The sequence below is a fragment of the Mustela erminea genome, chromosome 10 (assembly GCF_009829155.1).
Source record: "Mustela erminea isolate mMusErm1 chromosome 10, mMusErm1.Pri, whole genome shotgun sequence".
NCBI classification, from domain to species: domain Eukaryota; kingdom Metazoa; phylum Chordata; class Mammalia; order Carnivora; family Mustelidae; genus Mustela; species Mustela erminea.
The window spans coordinates 76,157,521-76,175,766 of NC_045623.1; the positions used below are offsets into that span (position 1 = coordinate 76,157,521).

Consider the following 18,246-nt stretch of genomic DNA (forward strand, 5'->3'; position numbering starts at 1 on the left):
CCATCTACCTTCTTGTCCACGACCTCCAGCAGCAAGAACCTCTGCCGGGGAGCGCTTCGCCCACAGCTCCCGTCGCCTCCTGGCTCAAAGCGCTGCACAGCTTTGGCAGCTAGGGGAGGAATGCTCAGTTGAGGTCCAGATGTAGATCCCCGTGAGCCCACCCTGTTCCCCAGAACTCTGAACTCACTCCCTCTGGGCCATGCCCTCACCCTGCTGGGTTGGTCTCCTCCACTGCAAGAAGTTCCTTCCCAGAAGTAGCAGGTGCCGTTCCGTCGCTGGGCGCGGCGTTGGGCACAGCTGTCCAAGGGAGCAAGGACTGAAGATCTCTGGCTCTGAACCCCTGGAGGGAGGAAGGGAGGGACAGAAAGCAGACCATCCATGCACAGCCCCATTCCCTGGCTATCACCTCCCAGGCCTAGCCGAGCTTAGCCTCCAGCAGACCCAAACTCACAAATGCTGCTCAAAGATACGGACACTGGTATCTCCGGCCATGGAGGTGACCAGAGTCGTGAACTCAGAGAGGACAGATGGAAGAAGGAATCGGGACACCATGTGGGTGGAGCTCCTGGACACTGAGGCACAACCTGGAACCGGGGGAGAGAGGTCATGGTGGAGCTGTAGGTTGGGGACTAGGCCATGGGGTTGAGTACAGGTGAGAAGGGGCTGGGGGTCTCACCGATCTGAACCATAAACTCCATCCAGCGCTGAGTCACGCGAGCAAACACAGGCTGCAGGGTCCCTACCTCACCCTCTTCTAGCTGTGTGGTCCTGCGTCTGAGGACACATCGGGAATGAGCCTCACCTCCACATGGGACATGTGTGTGCTTACACAAACCCAACACCTACCTGTGAGTTCACCCCCCACACAATGATGCAACACCATAACACACACACACACCTTTGTCTCTGGGCTCCAGAATCTGAGCCTGGTGCCCGCTCAGTGCCACCTGGAGTCCGAACACTTTCGGTTTTGTGACGCCTCCGGCCCCGGGTGTCTTCTGGCCGATCCAGGACAATGTCATCGGTTGTTTTGGGGGAACCCAAGTCCCCACATTCTGTTTTACTCTGGGGGCAAGGCAGTGAATGAGGAAGTGCTGCTGGGAAGAGGGATGGTGTGGAGGATGGGGGCATCGTGAACCAGTAATGAGAGCCTGTGGGGCTTGGAGGCCCGGGGCAGGCCCAGCTTCAGGCAGCACTCCGCTTTCCTGAGCCCTGGCACCCTCACTGGTGCAAGCCTGACTTCTCCTGTGGGCCCTCCATGAGAAAAGGGAAGTGAAGGCACTTGCTCAGCTGAGGGTCTCTGTGTCAGAGAGACCCTGCCGTGCTGCATACCCTAAAGGGACAGAGTTGCTTTATGTGACAGGCTGTCTGGGGCAAGGTCTACGGGGGGAGTAGAAGAGCCAGGAGACAGGCAAGAAGGCGGATGCCAACTACATCACCTCTTCCCATCCTCTCATTACCAGCATATCCCAGAAGCTACGCCGGCCAGCTTTGCTGGGGGGAGTCACGGGCTCGCCAGGGCCAGGGCCAGGGGGAAAGGTGCTAGCTCGGCCTGCAGGGCTCTTGGTTTCCAACGACCCGCTCCGGAGATTTCCTGTGACATCAGACATTACAGACTCCTGTCACTGTGCCTATTTCAGACAGCCCAGCCCCGCAATAGGTATGACAGTGACTTGCCCCTTATTCCACCTGTCAGGCAATGGTGGCGTATGCATCTGAGAGCTACGTGTTTGTGTGAAGGGAATTCCTGGTGCAGTATCCCTCTCGAAATGGGGGACCAACTGGGTGTGGACCCTTCTGCTGGCATGTCACCTTGCTGACGCAGAAAAGATACAGGACAACTGTGTATTGAATGTGTACTTTGGAGGGAGCCTCTGCGATGCCATCCCGGAGCCCCACCTTTGCAAGCTCACCAGAGACCCGGTCTTGCCTGGGCCTGGCACATACTCTGGAGCCTCCGTACCTGGAGACACGTCCTCAGTACACAGGGAGGCTGGCAGTAGCCGCAACTCCATGACGGCGTCAGCCAGGGCCTGGCGGGCCGCTCCCCGGAGCTTCTCCTCCAGCTGCACGATGCTGATATTCCCCTTCTCCCACACATCCAGTCGAAGCCGTGGGGCCCCGTTCTGAGCTGGGGGAAAGAATGGGGATGACATGAGGGGGCCTCTGGTTCCCAGAGCATTAACTCAGCACCCCCTCTGCTGACCCACCTGAAGAACCATCCGGCACAGTCGGGCAGCGAGTGACCTGGGTCAGTTGCTCAAATTCCTCCTCTTGCAGTGGGTCTAGGGGCCCCGGAGAGGAGGGGGGCCAAGAGGCCAGTGAGATGGGGCTTCCTGCTTCATCCACGAAGGCTAGAGTGATACAGGCGACCCCTGGGTAGAAATCCAGAGAAAGGCTCGGGTCCGAGACCTCCAGATCGCCCTGAGTGGCCAGGCTGGGTGAGGCCCCCCTCAAGCCTCGAGGCAGGAAGATGCTCTCGCACGCTCAGCAGGGGCATGGGGCTGCGCCCTGCAGCGTACCTTTGCCGCCGGTGCCCTGTCCGCCAGGCTTGTTATACAAGTAGATGTCCAAGTCGGGGAGGCCGCCCTGTGGTGGCAGCGGATGCTGAGGAAGGAAGTACCACAGAGAACTAAGCCCAAGCGGGCGGACAGAAAGAAAGCATCAGGGGATGGTGTCCACAGTGGGGAATGGCGGACAGACACGGCTGGGAGCGCAGGAAGACATGGGCAGAAAATAAAGGTGGAGGGGGTGGGGGAGGCAGTGGTATATACATGTCCACAGGCCAAGGTCACCTGCAGTGCCCACAGGGAACAGTTCCACAGTCGGGGGGAGTATGGAGAGGGGCCCACCCTCACCTGGAAGTGGTTGCGGCTGTTGCTGTCCGTGTACTTGGGTGAGTGCAGGAAGATGAGCAGGTTCTGCCGCAGGTACCAGGCCAGGGCAGGAAGCCAGGGCCTGCAGGAGGCAGGGAGGGCCAGGTGCAGCACCTCGGAGGGGAGGCTGCCAGGCGGCTGGATGAACTGCAGAGAGGGGAAGGAGCATCAGAGCCGCGCAGAGAGAGCAGAAAGCAGATGGTCCCTACACCCAAGCCCTGGAGGGCCTTCGGAGGCTGGGAGGGAGCTGACCTCCACATCAGCGGGTGTCAGCTTGCAGTTCCGAACAAGCATGACTGTGATGACATCCAGCGTGGCCTCGTCCAGTCGCCGACGCAGCACCCGTACTAGCTCGTCGGTAATCTCAGGACCTTGACACAGCAATGGCAGGAAAATGGAGACCCTGGTAGAGGATCCAGCGACTCCCCCCAGCCTGGCCCTTGACCCCTAGACTCGAACATTCCCCCACACACTGGAGGCAGCCAGCACTAGGTTCTAGTTCTGCCCAAGTTCTAGTTCACTGTTTGACTATGGACAGGTAAGTGTCAACTCTCAAAGACTCAGTGTCCTCATCTCTAAGATGAAAGTAATAATAACATCTACCTCGTACGTAACAGCCTTAGCCCAAGACCCCGTACATGTTAAAGCAACCGTAAACATGAACAGCAACATCCAGTTGCCTGCTGGATACCTCACGCTCACCATCTCCCAAACCAAACCTATGACCTTCAACCCAAACTCACCCTTGATCTCCAGCCAGTGGAGCCACCAACCACCCAGTCACCCAGGCTAGATATCCTGTGTCAGCTTTCATGGCTCCCCTTCCCCAAGCTGCATTCAATCAGCTAGAGGGCCTATCCTCTAAACATCTGTCTGTCTGTCCCACCCAGCTCCTGCTTGAGGGAAACCCAGAGCACAGCATGAGCTACAGTAGAAAGGTGCCAAGAGAAGTCTTGGGAGGATTCTGGAACCTCCTCTGGTCACTCCCCAGCCCCCTCCGAGCAGTGCTTACCTGCCTGTCCTACACCATGCACCAGAAGCTGGATATGCCTGTCTACTTGGCCCACAGGACGAGCAGCATCAGAACTGCGGCTAGAAGCCATGTCCAGGGGAGACCGAGGCCCCTACAGGGAAACTTGGGTAAGTGCCTGGCTCCAATGGGCAAAGTATGAGGGGGAGCACAGGGGCCTCGGGGTGGGGGTGATACGTGCCGAGGCCTCCTCAGAGTAGATGGGCTCCTGGCTTCGGGACAGAGCTAGGGAGGGGGGCAGCGCATCGCCTTCCCATGGCCGGTCGCTGCAGGATGTCTCCAGGAGCCTGGGAGAGAGTGGCACAGACTTTGGACATAGCTCTTTGGCCACCATCTTTGATCCCTGCTCTACCCCCTATTCCCAAGGCCCACGTACCGCAGGTAGTACACAGCCTTTGTTGCTCGTTCCTGATAGACAAACATATTCTTCCGGTTCACCACAGAGAAGGCATTGAGCACGGAGCGCAGGGCCTGGATGGCTGTGGGAGTAATAGTGGCTCAGGACAGCCCCTTCTCCAGATTCCCTCCCCCTCCACTTGCCTCTCATGCCCATCACACACCCCGAGAGACCCCCATGCTGGGCCCCATTTTCAGGCGTGAATGGACTCGAATCACGGTTCCCCACACAACGTCACAGGAGAAATGGCCAGGGACAAACTGCATTGTGGCGGCTAGGTACCCTCGGGGTGCACAGCTCTCATCAGCAGCATAATCTGGGGAGAAGGGAGATAGTGGATGAGAGGTGGGACACAGCCCTCTGCCTTTGCTACTTCTCACTTATGAACTGGCCTACTTGTCCTTACTCCCCAGGACTCCTTGGCCCTATCACCCTGCAGGGGAAAGATGGTCATTTCAGGTAACAAGGCAGGACCATACTCTTCGGAAACCAGGTCACAGCACAAAGGCTCTCAGGCAGTTGTGGAGAAGGAGCTAGAAGTGTCAGGTGAGGCAGAGCCTGAGAAAATTCTGAAGAATTTTCTGAAGACACTCCTGCTGTATACTAATATGATATATAACACACACCCCATCTGTGTACTCACATGGAGGGGCAATGAGAACCCCGTCAGATAGGATAGGAGAGCTGATACACACCTGCAGAGTCAGGGCAAATGCTGCGCTCTGTAGGACAGCTGACCCAAAAGGACTCATAGGGCAGGAAGGCAGAATGCAAGAGCCCAGGGGCACAGTCCAGAGCCTGGTCTGACCCTTTCCAGCTTCCCAGGTTGAAGAGGAGCCCCCCAACACGGCAGAGGCAGCCATCTGGTTTCCCAGAGAAGCTGCTGCCAGATGTGAGCTGTGTACAGAGCACACAGGAGGTTGTCTGGAACGGAATGCTGGTTGTGGAAGGCTCCAGCAAAATCACGTGGAGAGACTATAATGAGGAAGGGCTGTCTCCAGGCTCTGCCCGGCCTTCCATTACACGCTGCTAGAGGCACTGGCAACAAAGGTGTGTGGCTGTCCTATCTCGTGCTCAATGTGCAGAAGACGCCATCAGACCCTGGGAAGTCCGCTAATTAGGGGAATGGTGCTTTGATACAGAGCACGTCTCGGGATGTGCTGAGACGTGACGTCCGGGATTGGTAGGAACGTTCACCTACAGACTTGCTGAGACTATTAAAAACAAGAAGTGCTCTGATTTTCCTTTTCAACCAGATGGGAGAACTGCAAAGGAATGACATCATTTGGCTTTCCCCTCTGAGCTGGGCTGAGGGGTCATCAGGAGTCAAAGAAGAGAGCGGAAGTGTCAAGACTTCCATTAACATCTTGAGTAGAGTATCGGGCTTCCTCATCACAACCAGAAATCTCAGGAAGCCCAGAGGGGTCCTGTGCCTGCCTATCAGGAGGGACAGCTGATAGGAAGGCAGATCCTCCTACTGGGCCTTAGGCTCCTCCCCTCTGATCTTCTCCCACCTGTGACCTGGCCTACTCGCCCACTCCCCACCCCCACACCGTTCCTTGGCCCTATTAGCCAAAGGGGAAAGATGGTCATTTTGGAAAGGAAGGTGGGATGAGCAGAGGCACGGCCTTAGGAAGACAGGTCACAGCTGGTGCCCCTTCCGTGGTCCCTTTTCTCCTGTGTTAACGCTTCCTTGCCTCTTGGCTCCTTCCCTGTGGAACACAGATGTGCTCGAGTCTGCCTTGTTGTCAAATTCCTTCCTTGTGTGCTTGCCACACTACATAAACAAGTGGTTCTCCTCTGCTCCACCTGTGTAAGATCCTCTCACTTCTGTCTCCTCTGGCTCCTAATCCCACTTCTCTGCCAACACTTTCACTAACGACACAAGGGAACTCTCAATGGCTAAACCCAGTGACCCTTTCCTGTCCTATCCTCCCTGCTCTCCTGGCACCGGTGACCAAGTCACGGCGACTCTGCCCTGGTCTTCTCATGCAAGCATGGACACAGGAAGGGCAGCAGCAGCCCGGGAGGGAGGCTCCTAGGTGGGGTCTCACCATCACTGGGCAGTGGTGCCCGCTGACGGGAGTGGAAGGGGGTCTCGCTGCGCCACAGATCTTCTTCGCTCTCGGCCACCAGAAGAGAGTTACACACGTGACTGTCATGAAGGTCCTGTAGAAGCAGCCGCTGGGAGAAGGAGCCGGGTATCAGGGAACTGAAATATTTCTCAAAGAATTGGTGGCAGTGGTCAGGGGTGATCAAAGGCCAGAGAAGATGGTGGTTATCATAGGGGTCAGCGATCAAGAGAGCATCAGTAATCACGGGGGGGTCAGAGATGCGCCCTACAGTCACCGGGCTCAGGGATCTGAACCCCAGGTTAGGAACACTCGATCCTCCTCTTTGCCAGAATCTGTTCTCCACCCTTCAGGTCTGAGCTTAAAAAGATCAATTCTTTCCCTGACACTTCAGAAGGTCAGACCCCATCATATGCTCTCATCAGTTTCTACCTTTCCTCTGTATGATTTTTCACAATCATAATGGAAACAATTTGTGTAATTTAATTGTTCGGCGTCTATCTCCCTCACTCGACATAAGTTCCAGAGAGTCGGGGTTTCTCTGTCTTATTCACTATTGAATCCCTAACACCAGTGCAAAGCCACAAGATGGAACAGCTCACAGTCAGGGTCTGGAAGAGTAACCCACATTACTGGGAGTGGGTGGGGGAGTGTACCCCAGTTTGTAGGGCCCAAGGAGCAAGAGTACCCCAGTAACCAAGTGTCAAAGAAAATGTCCGTGATAGATCAACAGCTTCTGAAGGTCAAGTTCCTAGAAATTCCTTCCTCATCTGAGCAGTGTCCCGTGCTTAGAAAGCCCTGCTCCCCGCTGTCCCTTACCTGGTTGACCTCCCTGCAGATCTCCCCAACTCGCCTCACCAGGAGCTGCTGCAGGAGGCGACACTCGGCGCCTGGCCCCCCATCCTCCCGAATCAGGCTCCTGGCGGGGAGGGATGGAATGGACATGGTTGGTGGGAGTGGGGTTTGGCAGCTGGGGCCAAGAGAAGCCGTGAGAAGGGAATAGGACTGGACCAAGGGAAGCAAACATGGCGGGAACTGGGAAAAGCAGAATTCTCCGTAGCAGTTACGGAAGCACAAGCTCTAGGCTTGCTTTACCAGCTTCCACGTGGGCAGGACATGTAAGCTTCCTTCTTCTCCCTTTTTAGACCTTGAGCAGAATGGTGGTCTTCCCTTCTCAAACCCAGCTCACCCCGTGATGGGAGCCATCTTTAACCCGGGGCCTTGCTGTGAGTCCTGGCTCTGCCCTTTCCCGTGACCTTGGGCAAGTATTTAACTTAACTGTGCTTGAGTTTCCTCCCCCCGTCACAAAAGAAGCTGGTCTAGGAGGAACGCTCAGAACAGTGTCTGCCATGTACTAAGTGGTTGTTAAATATCACCTGTTAGTCCCACATGAACTTCTGAAGCTGCTCTGAACCGGAGAAGCTCTCAATGCGAGGCTAGGAGCCCCAAATCCTACCAGCTTTGAACTCCACTAGGAAAGCAGAGAGTGACCTGCTTTGCTACAGGCTGTGGGAAGTGGTCAGGACCCTCCAGCCCCAGAACACAGTCAGACCCCGACCCAAACCCTCAGTCCCATGTCTTACTTTGGGATGACCCTGGAGAGGAGTGTTGTGGGACTGGGGAAAAGCGGCACAGTGCAGGCCCCTACTTACTGTGCGTGGGCATACACTTCTACACGATCCTGTAGCACCCGAACGATGAGCCAGAAGTCAGGCAGGCAGGGCCCAGGGAGGCCTGAGAGCGAAGGCTGTGGAGGTGTCGGCCCGGGTGGGGTCCGCAACATGAAGGGAGGCTTCTCCCCCAAGGTCTCATTGGGACCCTCGCTGTCTGAGCCACTGCTGCCACCATCGTAACCTGTGTCAAACGAGCTGAGGTTCAGCCCCAACCTTTGGCTCATCTGATTCTCCAAGCGTGTCAGGCTTGATGGGCCCAGCCCCTTCACGTCAGTCCCTTCTGATGGCCCCTGCCCAGTCCTTCAGTCCCTTCTGATGGCCCCTGCCCAGTCCTTCTGCCGCACAGCCCAGTCTCTGCCTCCCATCAGCTTAGAGTCCTCCCCGAACTGTCCCGGCTTACCCAGGTGGTCAGAGTCCACACTGCCCTGACTGGACATAAGGCTCAGCCCCCGGCTGGGCCCAGGCTGGCTCCCTGGGAAGAGAAGGGAAAGGTCTGGAACCTCTACTGAACTTGCTTAGGACTGCCCGAGGAGGGAAGCAGGGCCAGGGATCTGTAAGTCCCTGGTCTTAGCCCCCAGACTTTGTTGCCCAAGTCCTCTCTTACCTCCCTGTGGCAGGCTGAGGAGGGGGGTGCCCTCGGAACCCTCTGGGGAGCCAGGGGCTTGGGGGCTGGCTGTCAGGGCCTGAAGGGCAGGAAGTCAGAGCTGAATACAGGCCCTACACACCTACCTCCACCCCCCCCCCCCCATTCCCAGGTCATCCCAGGAAAGGCTCACCTCCCCTTCGATGCCTTCGGCCCTGTCCTCATGGCTGTGCCAAGCCCAGGCTGCTGAAGGGGGCTCCCCTTGGGACCCACCTGGCTGTTGGCCAACTGCCACAAAGAAGAAGCCACTGTCAGGATCCTCAAGAAGAACATGGCCAGGGAGGTGAAGGCGGCGAAACTCCTGGGGAGCAGAAGCCAAGGTCACAGTTAAAGCAGAAGCAGCCCTCCCTGTTCACGGCACCCCACACTTCCTCATCAGACCCTCACAACTACCTGGTACGCAAAGGGTCTGGAAGTTGCCTAAACTTCAACAGGCCTAGTGGCAAGGAAAGGGGCTGGGTCTCTTCCCGCTGAGTTGGGTTGCCAGGCATGGGGCAGGGGACAATGCGGTGAGGAGGCTGTTCGGAGGGGAACGCTATGGACTGAAACCAGGAAGAGGCCCTTCTACTTCCGTATCTGGAGTCTGGAGAAGAATGGGCCCTAGAACCATCAGTGGGCGTTCTGAGGGCAGCATACCTCCTTGAATTGTGTGAGGGAACGTTCTGGCCCAAACACAAAACTCAGTGGCAGGGTTTGGCGAAGGCAGGTGGAGCGTCCAGGAGAGCTGTGGATGTGGGCAGCTGCACGGTGCAGGGCAGGGCTCTGAGGGATGCCCCCTCTTCGCAGGGCTCCCACCATCTCATCCTCCAGCAACCAGTGGATCTACACAGAGCAATCCGGGAAATGGCCAAGGGCACCTCCTTGCCACCTAGGGCATCACCTCACTTGCAGACTAGAAGACACCCTGCCTCACAGATTAGGGAGGCCTTACTTTGATCCCAGAATAAAGGGGCGCCTCACCTTCCTCATATGCTGGCAAGGGTATCAGTTAGTGCTGAGGGGCTGTCACTTAGCCTGGGGGAGGGAAGGCCCTCACCTCACTCATGGTGGTCTCAATAGCCAGTCTGTGGGGTGTGGCCAAATTGGACAGTCCCGGGTGCCTAAGTGGAAGAAAGGGTTAGATGCTGGCTTCCAGAGAACAAAACTGATATGGCGCGAGGAACTCTGAGAGGCAGAAGGGGAAGTACCTGTCTTCTTCTGGGGGTGGCAGTGGGGGCCCCAGGCCATCATCCGACCTTAAAGATGATGGCTGCCCTGGGGATCGTGGGAATGAAGCACTGCTTTCAGACGTGGACCTGAACAGGGTAGGAGCGAAGGTCAAAGATCAGCAGCTACTCTTTTCCTAGGCCTCCTAGGAAGTCCTAGGCCCTCCTAGGGAATCCTTAAGGGATCCCGAGTCCCCAAGTGCCTCTAGATTCCTTTAATGGGCCCCCACCCCAGCAAGGCCCAGGCCTCCCCTCCCCCCACCAAACTTGTGGCCACACCGGTGGTGCTGAGGGTCCGAGGTTGGGGGAAGTTCCACTTCCAGAGGCAAGGTCAGCACGAAGACATCCAGGGTAACACTGAGGTCCCTCAGGGGCACTCGGCCTCCAACAGGGGGGCCCTCCAAACTGGAAAGCACCTGGCCTGGGAGAGGGGGAACATCAGAGGTTGCTGGAGCCTGGGGACAAGCAAAGACTTCAAGTCCCTGTGCTAATGAGTTACATCCATAGGCCCTCTCCCCCATCCCCGACAGGCAGGCGGGCTGTGCTGGGACCTGTGGCCCGCCCCCAGGGACCCCGCACTCACCCAGGCAGGTGGGCAGGCTGCACACGGGTACTGAGCTGTGCTGCCCACGCAGACGCACCGAGCACGTGAGGTGCAGGAAGAGAGGCGGCAGGTCGCGCACCAGGCTCTCCGGCCCCGTCGGTGAGTCGCCCCCCAGGATGCTGAAGGAGTCTTCATCAGGGTTCATGGTGTCAGCATCAGACAGTGAGGCGGAGTCAAGCCCCACCGGCCCCAGCTCTGGCTCACGGCTCTCACGATATTCCACCTCAAGCTCTGGGTCGCTCTCAGTGACCACACAGCAGGCTGCCGTGTCTCCTAGACAAGGGTGCATGTTGTGTGCTCACTGGGACAGGCTGATAGCAGAGAGCCCCAAATCCCGGCTTGAAGCAGCCGTACCGTCTCTCCCCACTTGCCCACACACCTTCTTCTCCTATGAGCTCAGCCTCTGAGAACTCTAGGTCACTGACTTTTCTGTCCACTGTGTCCCGAGGGCCCTCATCCTGAGCAAAAGAAAGAGACAGCTTTAGCCAAGGCCAGACAAGAGCCACACTGGGGCCTCAGGGAGCCAAGTCAAGAGGATCCGGGTGGGTATGTGGGGCTGTGGCTCAGGGGTCTGAGGGAGGAAGGGAGGAAGCCACTGACCTCTCGCCGGCTGGACGGAGGGCAGTAGAAGAAGTAGTGTGGATTGGAGGGCACCGTGCGGAAGTGGAGACTGCTGATCTCCAGGAACTTCTCCTGTTTGGGGTTAGAAGGAGGCTATTATGTCAGCCAGCCCTCAGCAGAACACTCCCCCCAGCCTAGCAGACACCTCCACAGGCCGTCCCAGGACAGCCCACCAAGGCTGAGGGCAGGCGGGACTCCTCTTCCCCCACCAAGTGTCCCACCTGGATGAGGCCATGAAGGGCGTCATGCGCCTCTCCTCTGAGCTGGCAGACGTCTGTCAGAGAGATCTCCAGGCTGGGGTCTGGGTGGCCAGGGACACGGCTGCTCTGAAACTCAGGCTCACTGAGGTCCTCCGTCTCTATGCTGAGTGGTCAGAGTGGGGGTGAGGGGAGTTGAGGCGTTAAGAGCCACCAAGTCCCAGAGGAGCCTGCGTCCCTACTGGGAGTGGCTCACAAAGTCTTTGGCTCTAGCAAGGATGCTTAGTACAATGGCAAGGGCAGTGGGAGAGGCAGCAACCATCCCACCCGTTTTGGCTCGAACCCCCACGTTTCTTAATGGCTGGACATTTCTGTGACACAGAGGTCTGAGTAAGGAGGACTCCCAGTTTTCTGACTAGGGTGGAAGGTGACCTCTTTCACTGGGGAAGAAGACAGGTGGAGAAGCAAGGTTTGCTGGGGTAAAAACGCACGGATGTGGGGGCACGGAGGGCGGAGGCTGTATAGCTCCAGACAGGGAACTGGGCTGGAGTTTGGACCTGGGTGTCATCAGGACCCTCTTCCCTCTGCTTCTTCTCCTTTCTTGATGTTAACACACCACGGGGGCCAGACACATAGCTGTCTGCTCGCTTGCCTTTCTCCTTCCCTTCATCGGGGACCTGTTGGGCCCCTCAGGTGAGCTGGGGACCCAGCAGGGAGCAACACACTCTGAACTCACAGAGTGGTTCTAGGGATTACTACTATTGCACCAGTGTCCTCAGAACAAGATTCCCCTTTCACTGATGGCAGCCAGCAATTCTCCACCCCTCAACCAGCTGCATACTCCGTGCCGGAACAGGAGAGACAGAGAGGAGACGGAAATATGGGAGCAAGAAACCAGCGACAAAGCAACTGCCTCCCCGATGTGTGGGCATGACCTGGCGCAGTCCGACCCCTGGCTCGGGAAGTCTGTTTACGGGGATCTGGTGCAGCCCTGATGCGTCCCTCTGGGACCAACCTAACCTGGACTCAGAAGCCAGGACAGCTCGTTCCCGAGGCTCTGGGCCCTCCTCGATGCTGCTGCTGAAGGGCCCAGGGCTGAGAGGCCCGGGGCTTGGGGGTGCCTGAGGCAAACCCCGAGTGTGGCCGCACAGTGCAAGCAGGAAAGGGGTGATGTCTACTTCCTGTAGCAGCTCCTCACAGGCATCAACCGCGATCAGCAAGTCCTGCGAAGAGACACTCTGTGCTTGTTGCAAACTCCCGAACAGCCCTGAGGAAGGGGAGGAAGGGGAAGGCGCCATGAGGGTCAAGTTTTGGAAACAGCCCCTCCAGCCCCCATGCCTGGAATCCCACAAAGCCCCCCCATCTCCTTCCTGACGCTCCTTCACGTGGCCTCCTGCTCACCACGGACGTAGCACCGCTGTGCGTGCTCCTGCAGCAAGGCACAATGGTTGGCTGCCTCCTTGAACCTGGGCTCCATCCAGGCTGAGGACGAGGAGGGCTGGTCGAGGAACGGAGTCCTAGGAATGGGAGGGAGGAACTAGCTTGGCCAACTCTCCTGAGGGGTATCTCAGACTCCCCAACCACCCATGCTCCCGTGGAGTGCCCATACATCTCCACTGAAAATATTCACAGCCCAGCAAGTTCAAGTGGTTTGCTGAAGGAAGCTAAGCCAGGAGCCGGCAAGACACGGACTGAGTTCCTGCCACTGATCATCGAACTGTCAGTCTATCTGCCTGAGCGTGGTGGTTGTAAGCCTTGGCTGGGGGCCGCAGTGGGGGGCAGAACCTAGGTCAGCACCGAGGGTATTCACCGGAAGATGAGGTCTCGGGGTGCCTGAGGGGGCTGCAGGCCAACCATCTGCTCCCTCAGTGCTTCCAGGGCACAGCTATAGACGTAAACAGGACACCGGGTCCGGGGAGCATCTGCGCTCTCTGTCTGCGGGGCCTGACGCCCAGCATAAGCTTGTAAGTCCCGACGGCACGGTGGGCTGAGGTCTTCTGGGTTTTGGGCAGTGTCTGTGGGAAGAGGTATCACGTGATCCCCAAGCCTTCTATTTCTTCCTGTTTCTGCTCCTGCTTAACTGACTCAGAGCCGGCAGACTTACCACTGGCTGGGGTGATACTGAGTGTGGGGACCTGGGCCTTTGCAGCCCTCGCCCCAGGTCCTCCCAGATCTTTCAGACTGGCGGCCCCGCTCCAATCCCCAAACTTTGGCTTTGTTTCCTCTTGAGAGGGTCCCTCCAGGCCATAGGCAGCCAGGTGCTGGATGTCTGAAGAGGAAAAAAGAGACAGAAGTCAGCTGCTGGCTGGCCTGGTGAGGGAGTCTAGGGGCCAGTGATGAAGGTGAGGGGGCGGTACCTGAGAAGGTCGCGGGGAGGAAAGTCAGAAACACATGCTGGGGAGTCACAAGCCTTGCATAGCAGCGCCACTGAGGGGCCTGAGCAGAGATGAGAGGCTTGAGCGTCTCAGGACCTCCACCCTGTAAGAGAAAAACCACCTCAGAGCAGTCTGCAGGGCCACCCAAGCCTGGCTCCCCTCCCCCACCCTGGAGTGCAGCCCTAGGTAGAGCTGTGAGATCCAGGACAAAGGGCAGGGATGGCATCCTGTCTCCAGTAGGAGGCACTTAGCATCCCTGGTGACAGACAGCTGGGGCATGGATTGGTGCTAACAGAAGCTCAGTGGGAAAACAGGCCCAAGGAGACAAAGCAGTGCTGACCAGGGGAGGAGGAGCTGCGTCTCCAGTGGCCTGGGTGCTGCTGACTGCTCCATCCTTTAGGATCCTGTGGCCCCCTGCCGGTGGCTCCCCCGGACCTACGATGGGGGTAGAGGTGGGTGGGCGAGGGCAGGGCCAGCAGAGAGGCAGGGCTCTGAGGGGACGAGACAGGGAGGCCAAAAGCCAGAGACAGAACCCCGCCCTGCTGCACAGGGATGGGGAGAAAGGGGCTGGGCCAGAGGGTGCTGTCTGGGAAAGAGGCGGGAGCTCACCTGGACTGTGGCAGGCCCGTCGCAGCACCTCACTCAAGAAGGTGGCCTGCTCAGCAGCGGTAAGCGGGATCTCCCGGTCACTCAGCTCCTGCCCCAGGCAGCTGTGCAGCAGGCACAGCACCGTGTCGTTGGCGGGACAGGGCCCCTCGGCGAGAGGGACGCCCTCTGGCTCTGCCCGACACACACTCCGCTCAGCACCGAGGGCCTCCTGCTCCCCGGCACCCTGGCTCCGCCATGGCCATGGCGGCCCTCATGCGGCCTCCCAGCTACCGCCTGCCCCAGCGCTCATCTGCTCTCTCGGATCGCTCACTCCCATGCCCGTGGGCCCTAAGGGTCTGTAAGGAGGAAGCTCACCCACCTCTGGAAAGCAGAAGGAAGAACATCTGCAGCTGTTGACACTGGGGCAACAACCCCATTAGGTCAAAATGGAAAGGGATCTCGTGGACACAGGTATCTCCTCCCTGGTCCAATGCTAGGAGGGAGGAAAGGAAGACAAGAGCCTTGATGAGACCCAGAAGCCCCAGCTATGGTTCCCTCCACCCAATTCTCCTGATCCACCCTGGGGGCCCCTTCCCCACTGACCAGCAGAGACCCTCGGCTCTGGGGGCAGGGGACTCCACTCCTTGCTCTGGCACAGCTGTATCAGGTATTCAAAGCTCAGCATGGAGCCTATGCAGGCAGCATCCCGAGGGTGGAGCTGGGGCACAAAGAGCAGAGGTCAGGGGTCAGCCTGCCCTCAGCCAGAGTACTCGGGTGGCCACTCTGCAGGAAGACCGCATAGTCAGAGATGGGCAGAGCACAGAAAAGAGGGCCCAGGAAGGGCACGGGCTGCTCCGGAGGGGACGGCGCCACCCCCGGTAAGGTTGGGGGGTCCTTCAGAGGCCACTCACAGCTCGAGGGATCTCGGAGTACGTCAGGTCCCGGAGGTGCTTCCAGCTGTCAGGGCCGGGTGCCACCCGCCCATACTGAGGCTCCACCCACACCTCGGTGACAAGGTTGAGCTCGGAATCTCCTTCCAGGGCCTCCACCTCCACATCGTTGTCATCATCTGTCGAGAAGCTAAAGGAGGAGGAACCCTGAGCCTGGCGGAGAGGAGAGTCCAATCCACAGGCGAGTGGCAGGAGGTCAGTTCACAGAGGGTGCACAGGATGGATGGAACTCCCATAGGGCCTTTCCGGACCAGCATCCGCCTGATGAAGCAACTGCAAACAGCATCCCCTACCCCAACTCTCCAAAAGCCCAGGAACAGCACTTTGGGGGCCATAGCGACAAGTGGGAATGTGGAAAGAGGCGGCTCCCAAAGAGGACCCGGGTCCCACCTGTCTTTGGTAGAGGCAGAGTGTGGGGGGAAGAGGATGTACTGGACGACACAGGTGTGCTTCTCTTCGCCAGCAGCCTGGGGCTCATTCTGTGGGCACAATGGCAGATCTTGGGCAAACCTCAGCCAGGCCAGTTCGGGCCCTCGGACCCTAGCCCCTGGCACACTGTCCTGTGACTGGTCTCGGGCTTTGGGTAACTCTGTCCCCATGAGGCCGTTTACAGCAGTCCCAACCCAGCTGAGAGGCAGATGTCCCTCTGATGATGAGCCCCGGTGGGGAGGTGTCACGAGGGACGGCAGGTACCTGAATTGGAAGCTCCAGGACCATGTTGATGATTCCTTCCCCACTGCAAGCGAAGTGGAAGCCTTCGGAGAGTCGGACTCTGAAACCCCATAAAGGTAGGGGTGGGGACGGGATGAGATGGTGGAGAGACACTGAGTCCATCCTCCTGCACCACATGCCACTTATGTGGCCACTTCCAGCAGCCGTCCTGGCAGACTTGTCCGCTGGCAGCCATGCTCAGACTACTGGGGCCTCAGGTGCAGCAAGCTGTAGCTGCATAGGCCAAAGTAAGCCAGCTGTGGTGGGTAGCGGGGAGACAGAGAGGGCAGCGGCAGGCGCTACTCTGCACTCAGTACTGTGCATAACAGTGGGGGCGGCGGGGCCCAGAGAGGGGCAGGGTCTGACTTAGGCTTTCTGCCAGGGCAAAAGCCACAGTCTATACTCACTCTCTCCCCTCCCTGAACTGCCCAGCCTGGCCCAGATGACATACTCAGTGAGGATGGACAGGAGCTGTGCAATGGCACTGAGTGGCAGTGCAGGTGCCAGGCCCGATGGGACACTCCAGAGCCACCGCTGATGGTACAGGTAGCGGGACAGCGATGCTAGGCTAGAAGAGGCTGAGCGGCCCGACACCAACGGCAGTGGCCCCGGCGGCTCCAGTGTCAGTAAGAAGGGCGCCCGGTAGTCCAGGGGTAGCTTCTCATACCTGGGCAACAGAGGCAACACCTCGATCACCACTCAGACCCAGCTGAGCCTCAGCCTTCCCATGGGTCCCGACCTGGGCCCCAGACTCGACACCAACCTGATGAGTAGCTTGTCTAGGGGTTTATGCAGGACCACAAGGCAGGGCCGGTCAGACAGCGCCTGCTGCGGGCCCAGCATGGGGGGGGGACTTGGAGGGAGAGCTGCCCCCACCAATGCCCCCCAGACCTTTCCGTTTGACCTTGGGTGTTGGCTCCTTGCTTTGCACCCGGTGGGGGAAACGCAACCGCAGGATCTCTTCCCGCAAACCCGACACAATCTGGGGGAGAAAAGTGATCAGATCTCCCTAACTCCATCCCTTCTAGGTCCAGAAGAAGGGGCCCCCAGACAAGGTGAGAGAGCCCTCTACTCCAAGCATTCCTTGGTCTGGGGGCTCCTGTCTCCACTGGCCCTGGCCCTATATGATGGGGGAGAAATAGCCAGTCCATCCTCCAGGGCTCCTGGGTCTGGAAGTCAGTCAGGGCACAGCTCACCTTGTGTCGGGCCTGGGCCGGTGTGCCGATGGGAAAACCCAGGCGAAGGACCATGCACGGGGCCTTGGAAATGATGCGGACCATGTAGAAGGAGGAAGGGGGCTGGTCAGGGGCACTAGGGAGAAATGGGGGTCAGTGAGCAGCTCAATGTGGGGAGTCAGTGGGTGGAGGAGAAGGAATGGTGAGGTCTGGGCTTAGGGGAAGAGATGCAGGATGTGGGGGACAGGGAGGAGCGGGAGCCCACCGCTCTGCATACCTGGAGAGCAGCTTCACATAGGAGTAGCCCTCGACCAGCACGAAGCTGCTCCAGTCCCGAAGCAGGGAAGTCAGGGAGGAGTGCGAGATCCTGCACTGCACAGTGCTGTAGCGCCCATTGCTGCCGGGGGTGTGCAAGTGCTTGGGGATGGGTCTGGAAGAGCGGGATGGGCTGAGGTGAGGCCTCACGGTCCCAAGTGTGGGGGCCAAACACATACTGCTATTGCTCTCTGCCAGGTCCTGTCTGAGGATGTGGGTGTGGGTAACTGGGAAAGACTGGGAAGCGTCATCGTCTTCCCTCAGCTGAGGGGGGTGAGGGCTTGTCTGCTGTCCCCCTCCCACGTCCCACCCCCCTGAGCCTCCAGCCCACAGCGGGTACCCACGTGTCGTGCTCCAGGATGAGCACCAGCCGATGCATGTGCAGCCAGCGCTGCCAGGAGTTGGCATCCATGGACAGCACCGGCTTCCAGTAGGCTGCAAACTGGGCGTGGGAGGAGTCGGACCCACTGTGCTGAAGTGAGAGCACCTGGGGACGGGAAGGACAGCCCTGTAGGAGCCTTTGTGGAGAATCATGGCACAAGAGCCAATTGGCAAACAGGACCGTGGGGTCCAGGGGTCAGAGAGGAGCTCAGAGCCCAGCCTGGGACGGGAGCCTAGGACAAAGGCCAGATTAGGAGGAGCCCAGAGACAGACTGGGTGGCCCTTGAAGCTGCATCCAGGTGAAGGATAGAGCTTACCACATCTCCATCACTGCCTAGGGGAAAGCAGCCGAGTGACAGCAGGAACTCAGGGTGAGCCGGCCATGTGCCAGCGTAGGCCAAGGATGAAGTCAGCACGGGACAAAGTAAGCTAT

The 18,246-nt window shown here is 58.5% G+C and overlaps 1 protein-coding gene across 1 annotated transcript in view; it reads right to left on the reverse strand.

Annotated features, from left to right (window-relative positions):
- The window catches only part of SZT2 (SZT2 subunit of KICSTOR complex), a 52,352-nt gene that overhangs the window by 10,766 nt on the left and 23,340 nt on the right, over nt 1–18,246 (reverse strand). Inside the window, 47 exon segments of the mRNA XM_032303593.1 lie at nt 9–109; nt 210–340; nt 452–584; nt 677–774; nt 899–1,065; nt 1,461–1,594; nt 1,964–2,131; nt 2,211–2,375; nt 2,523–2,607; nt 2,859–3,023; nt 3,129–3,247; nt 3,889–4,000; nt 4,088–4,193; nt 4,283–4,385; nt 4,467–4,619; nt 6,358–6,487; nt 7,195–7,294; nt 8,028–8,229; nt 8,449–8,520; nt 8,653–8,731; nt 8,825–8,992; nt 9,328–9,513; nt 9,728–9,791; nt 9,879–9,986; nt 10,176–10,317; nt 10,480–10,773; nt 10,880–10,958; nt 11,101–11,193; nt 11,343–11,484; nt 12,339–12,585; nt 12,720–12,835; nt 13,129–13,333; nt 13,423–13,587; nt 13,676–13,796; nt 14,034–14,128; nt 14,303–14,473; nt 14,661–14,774; nt 14,885–14,999; nt 15,193–15,361; nt 15,622–15,710; nt 15,925–16,003; nt 16,394–16,609; nt 16,706–16,791; nt 16,793–16,924; nt 17,139–17,253; nt 17,395–17,547; nt 17,777–17,919. Of these exon segments, the coding sequence (XP_032159484.1) occupies nt 9–109; nt 210–340; nt 452–584; nt 677–774; nt 899–1,065; nt 1,461–1,594; nt 1,964–2,131; nt 2,211–2,375; nt 2,523–2,607; nt 2,859–3,023; nt 3,129–3,247; nt 3,889–4,000; nt 4,088–4,193; nt 4,283–4,385; nt 4,467–4,619; nt 6,358–6,487; nt 7,195–7,294; nt 8,028–8,229; nt 8,449–8,520; nt 8,653–8,731; nt 8,825–8,992; nt 9,328–9,513; nt 9,728–9,791; nt 9,879–9,986; nt 10,176–10,317; nt 10,480–10,773; nt 10,880–10,958; nt 11,101–11,193; nt 11,343–11,484; nt 12,339–12,585; nt 12,720–12,835; nt 13,129–13,333; nt 13,423–13,587; nt 13,676–13,796; nt 14,034–14,128; nt 14,303–14,473; nt 14,661–14,774; nt 14,885–14,999; nt 15,193–15,361; nt 15,622–15,710; nt 15,925–16,003; nt 16,394–16,609; nt 16,706–16,791; nt 16,793–16,924; nt 17,139–17,253; nt 17,395–17,547; nt 17,777–17,919 (6,330 nt within the window).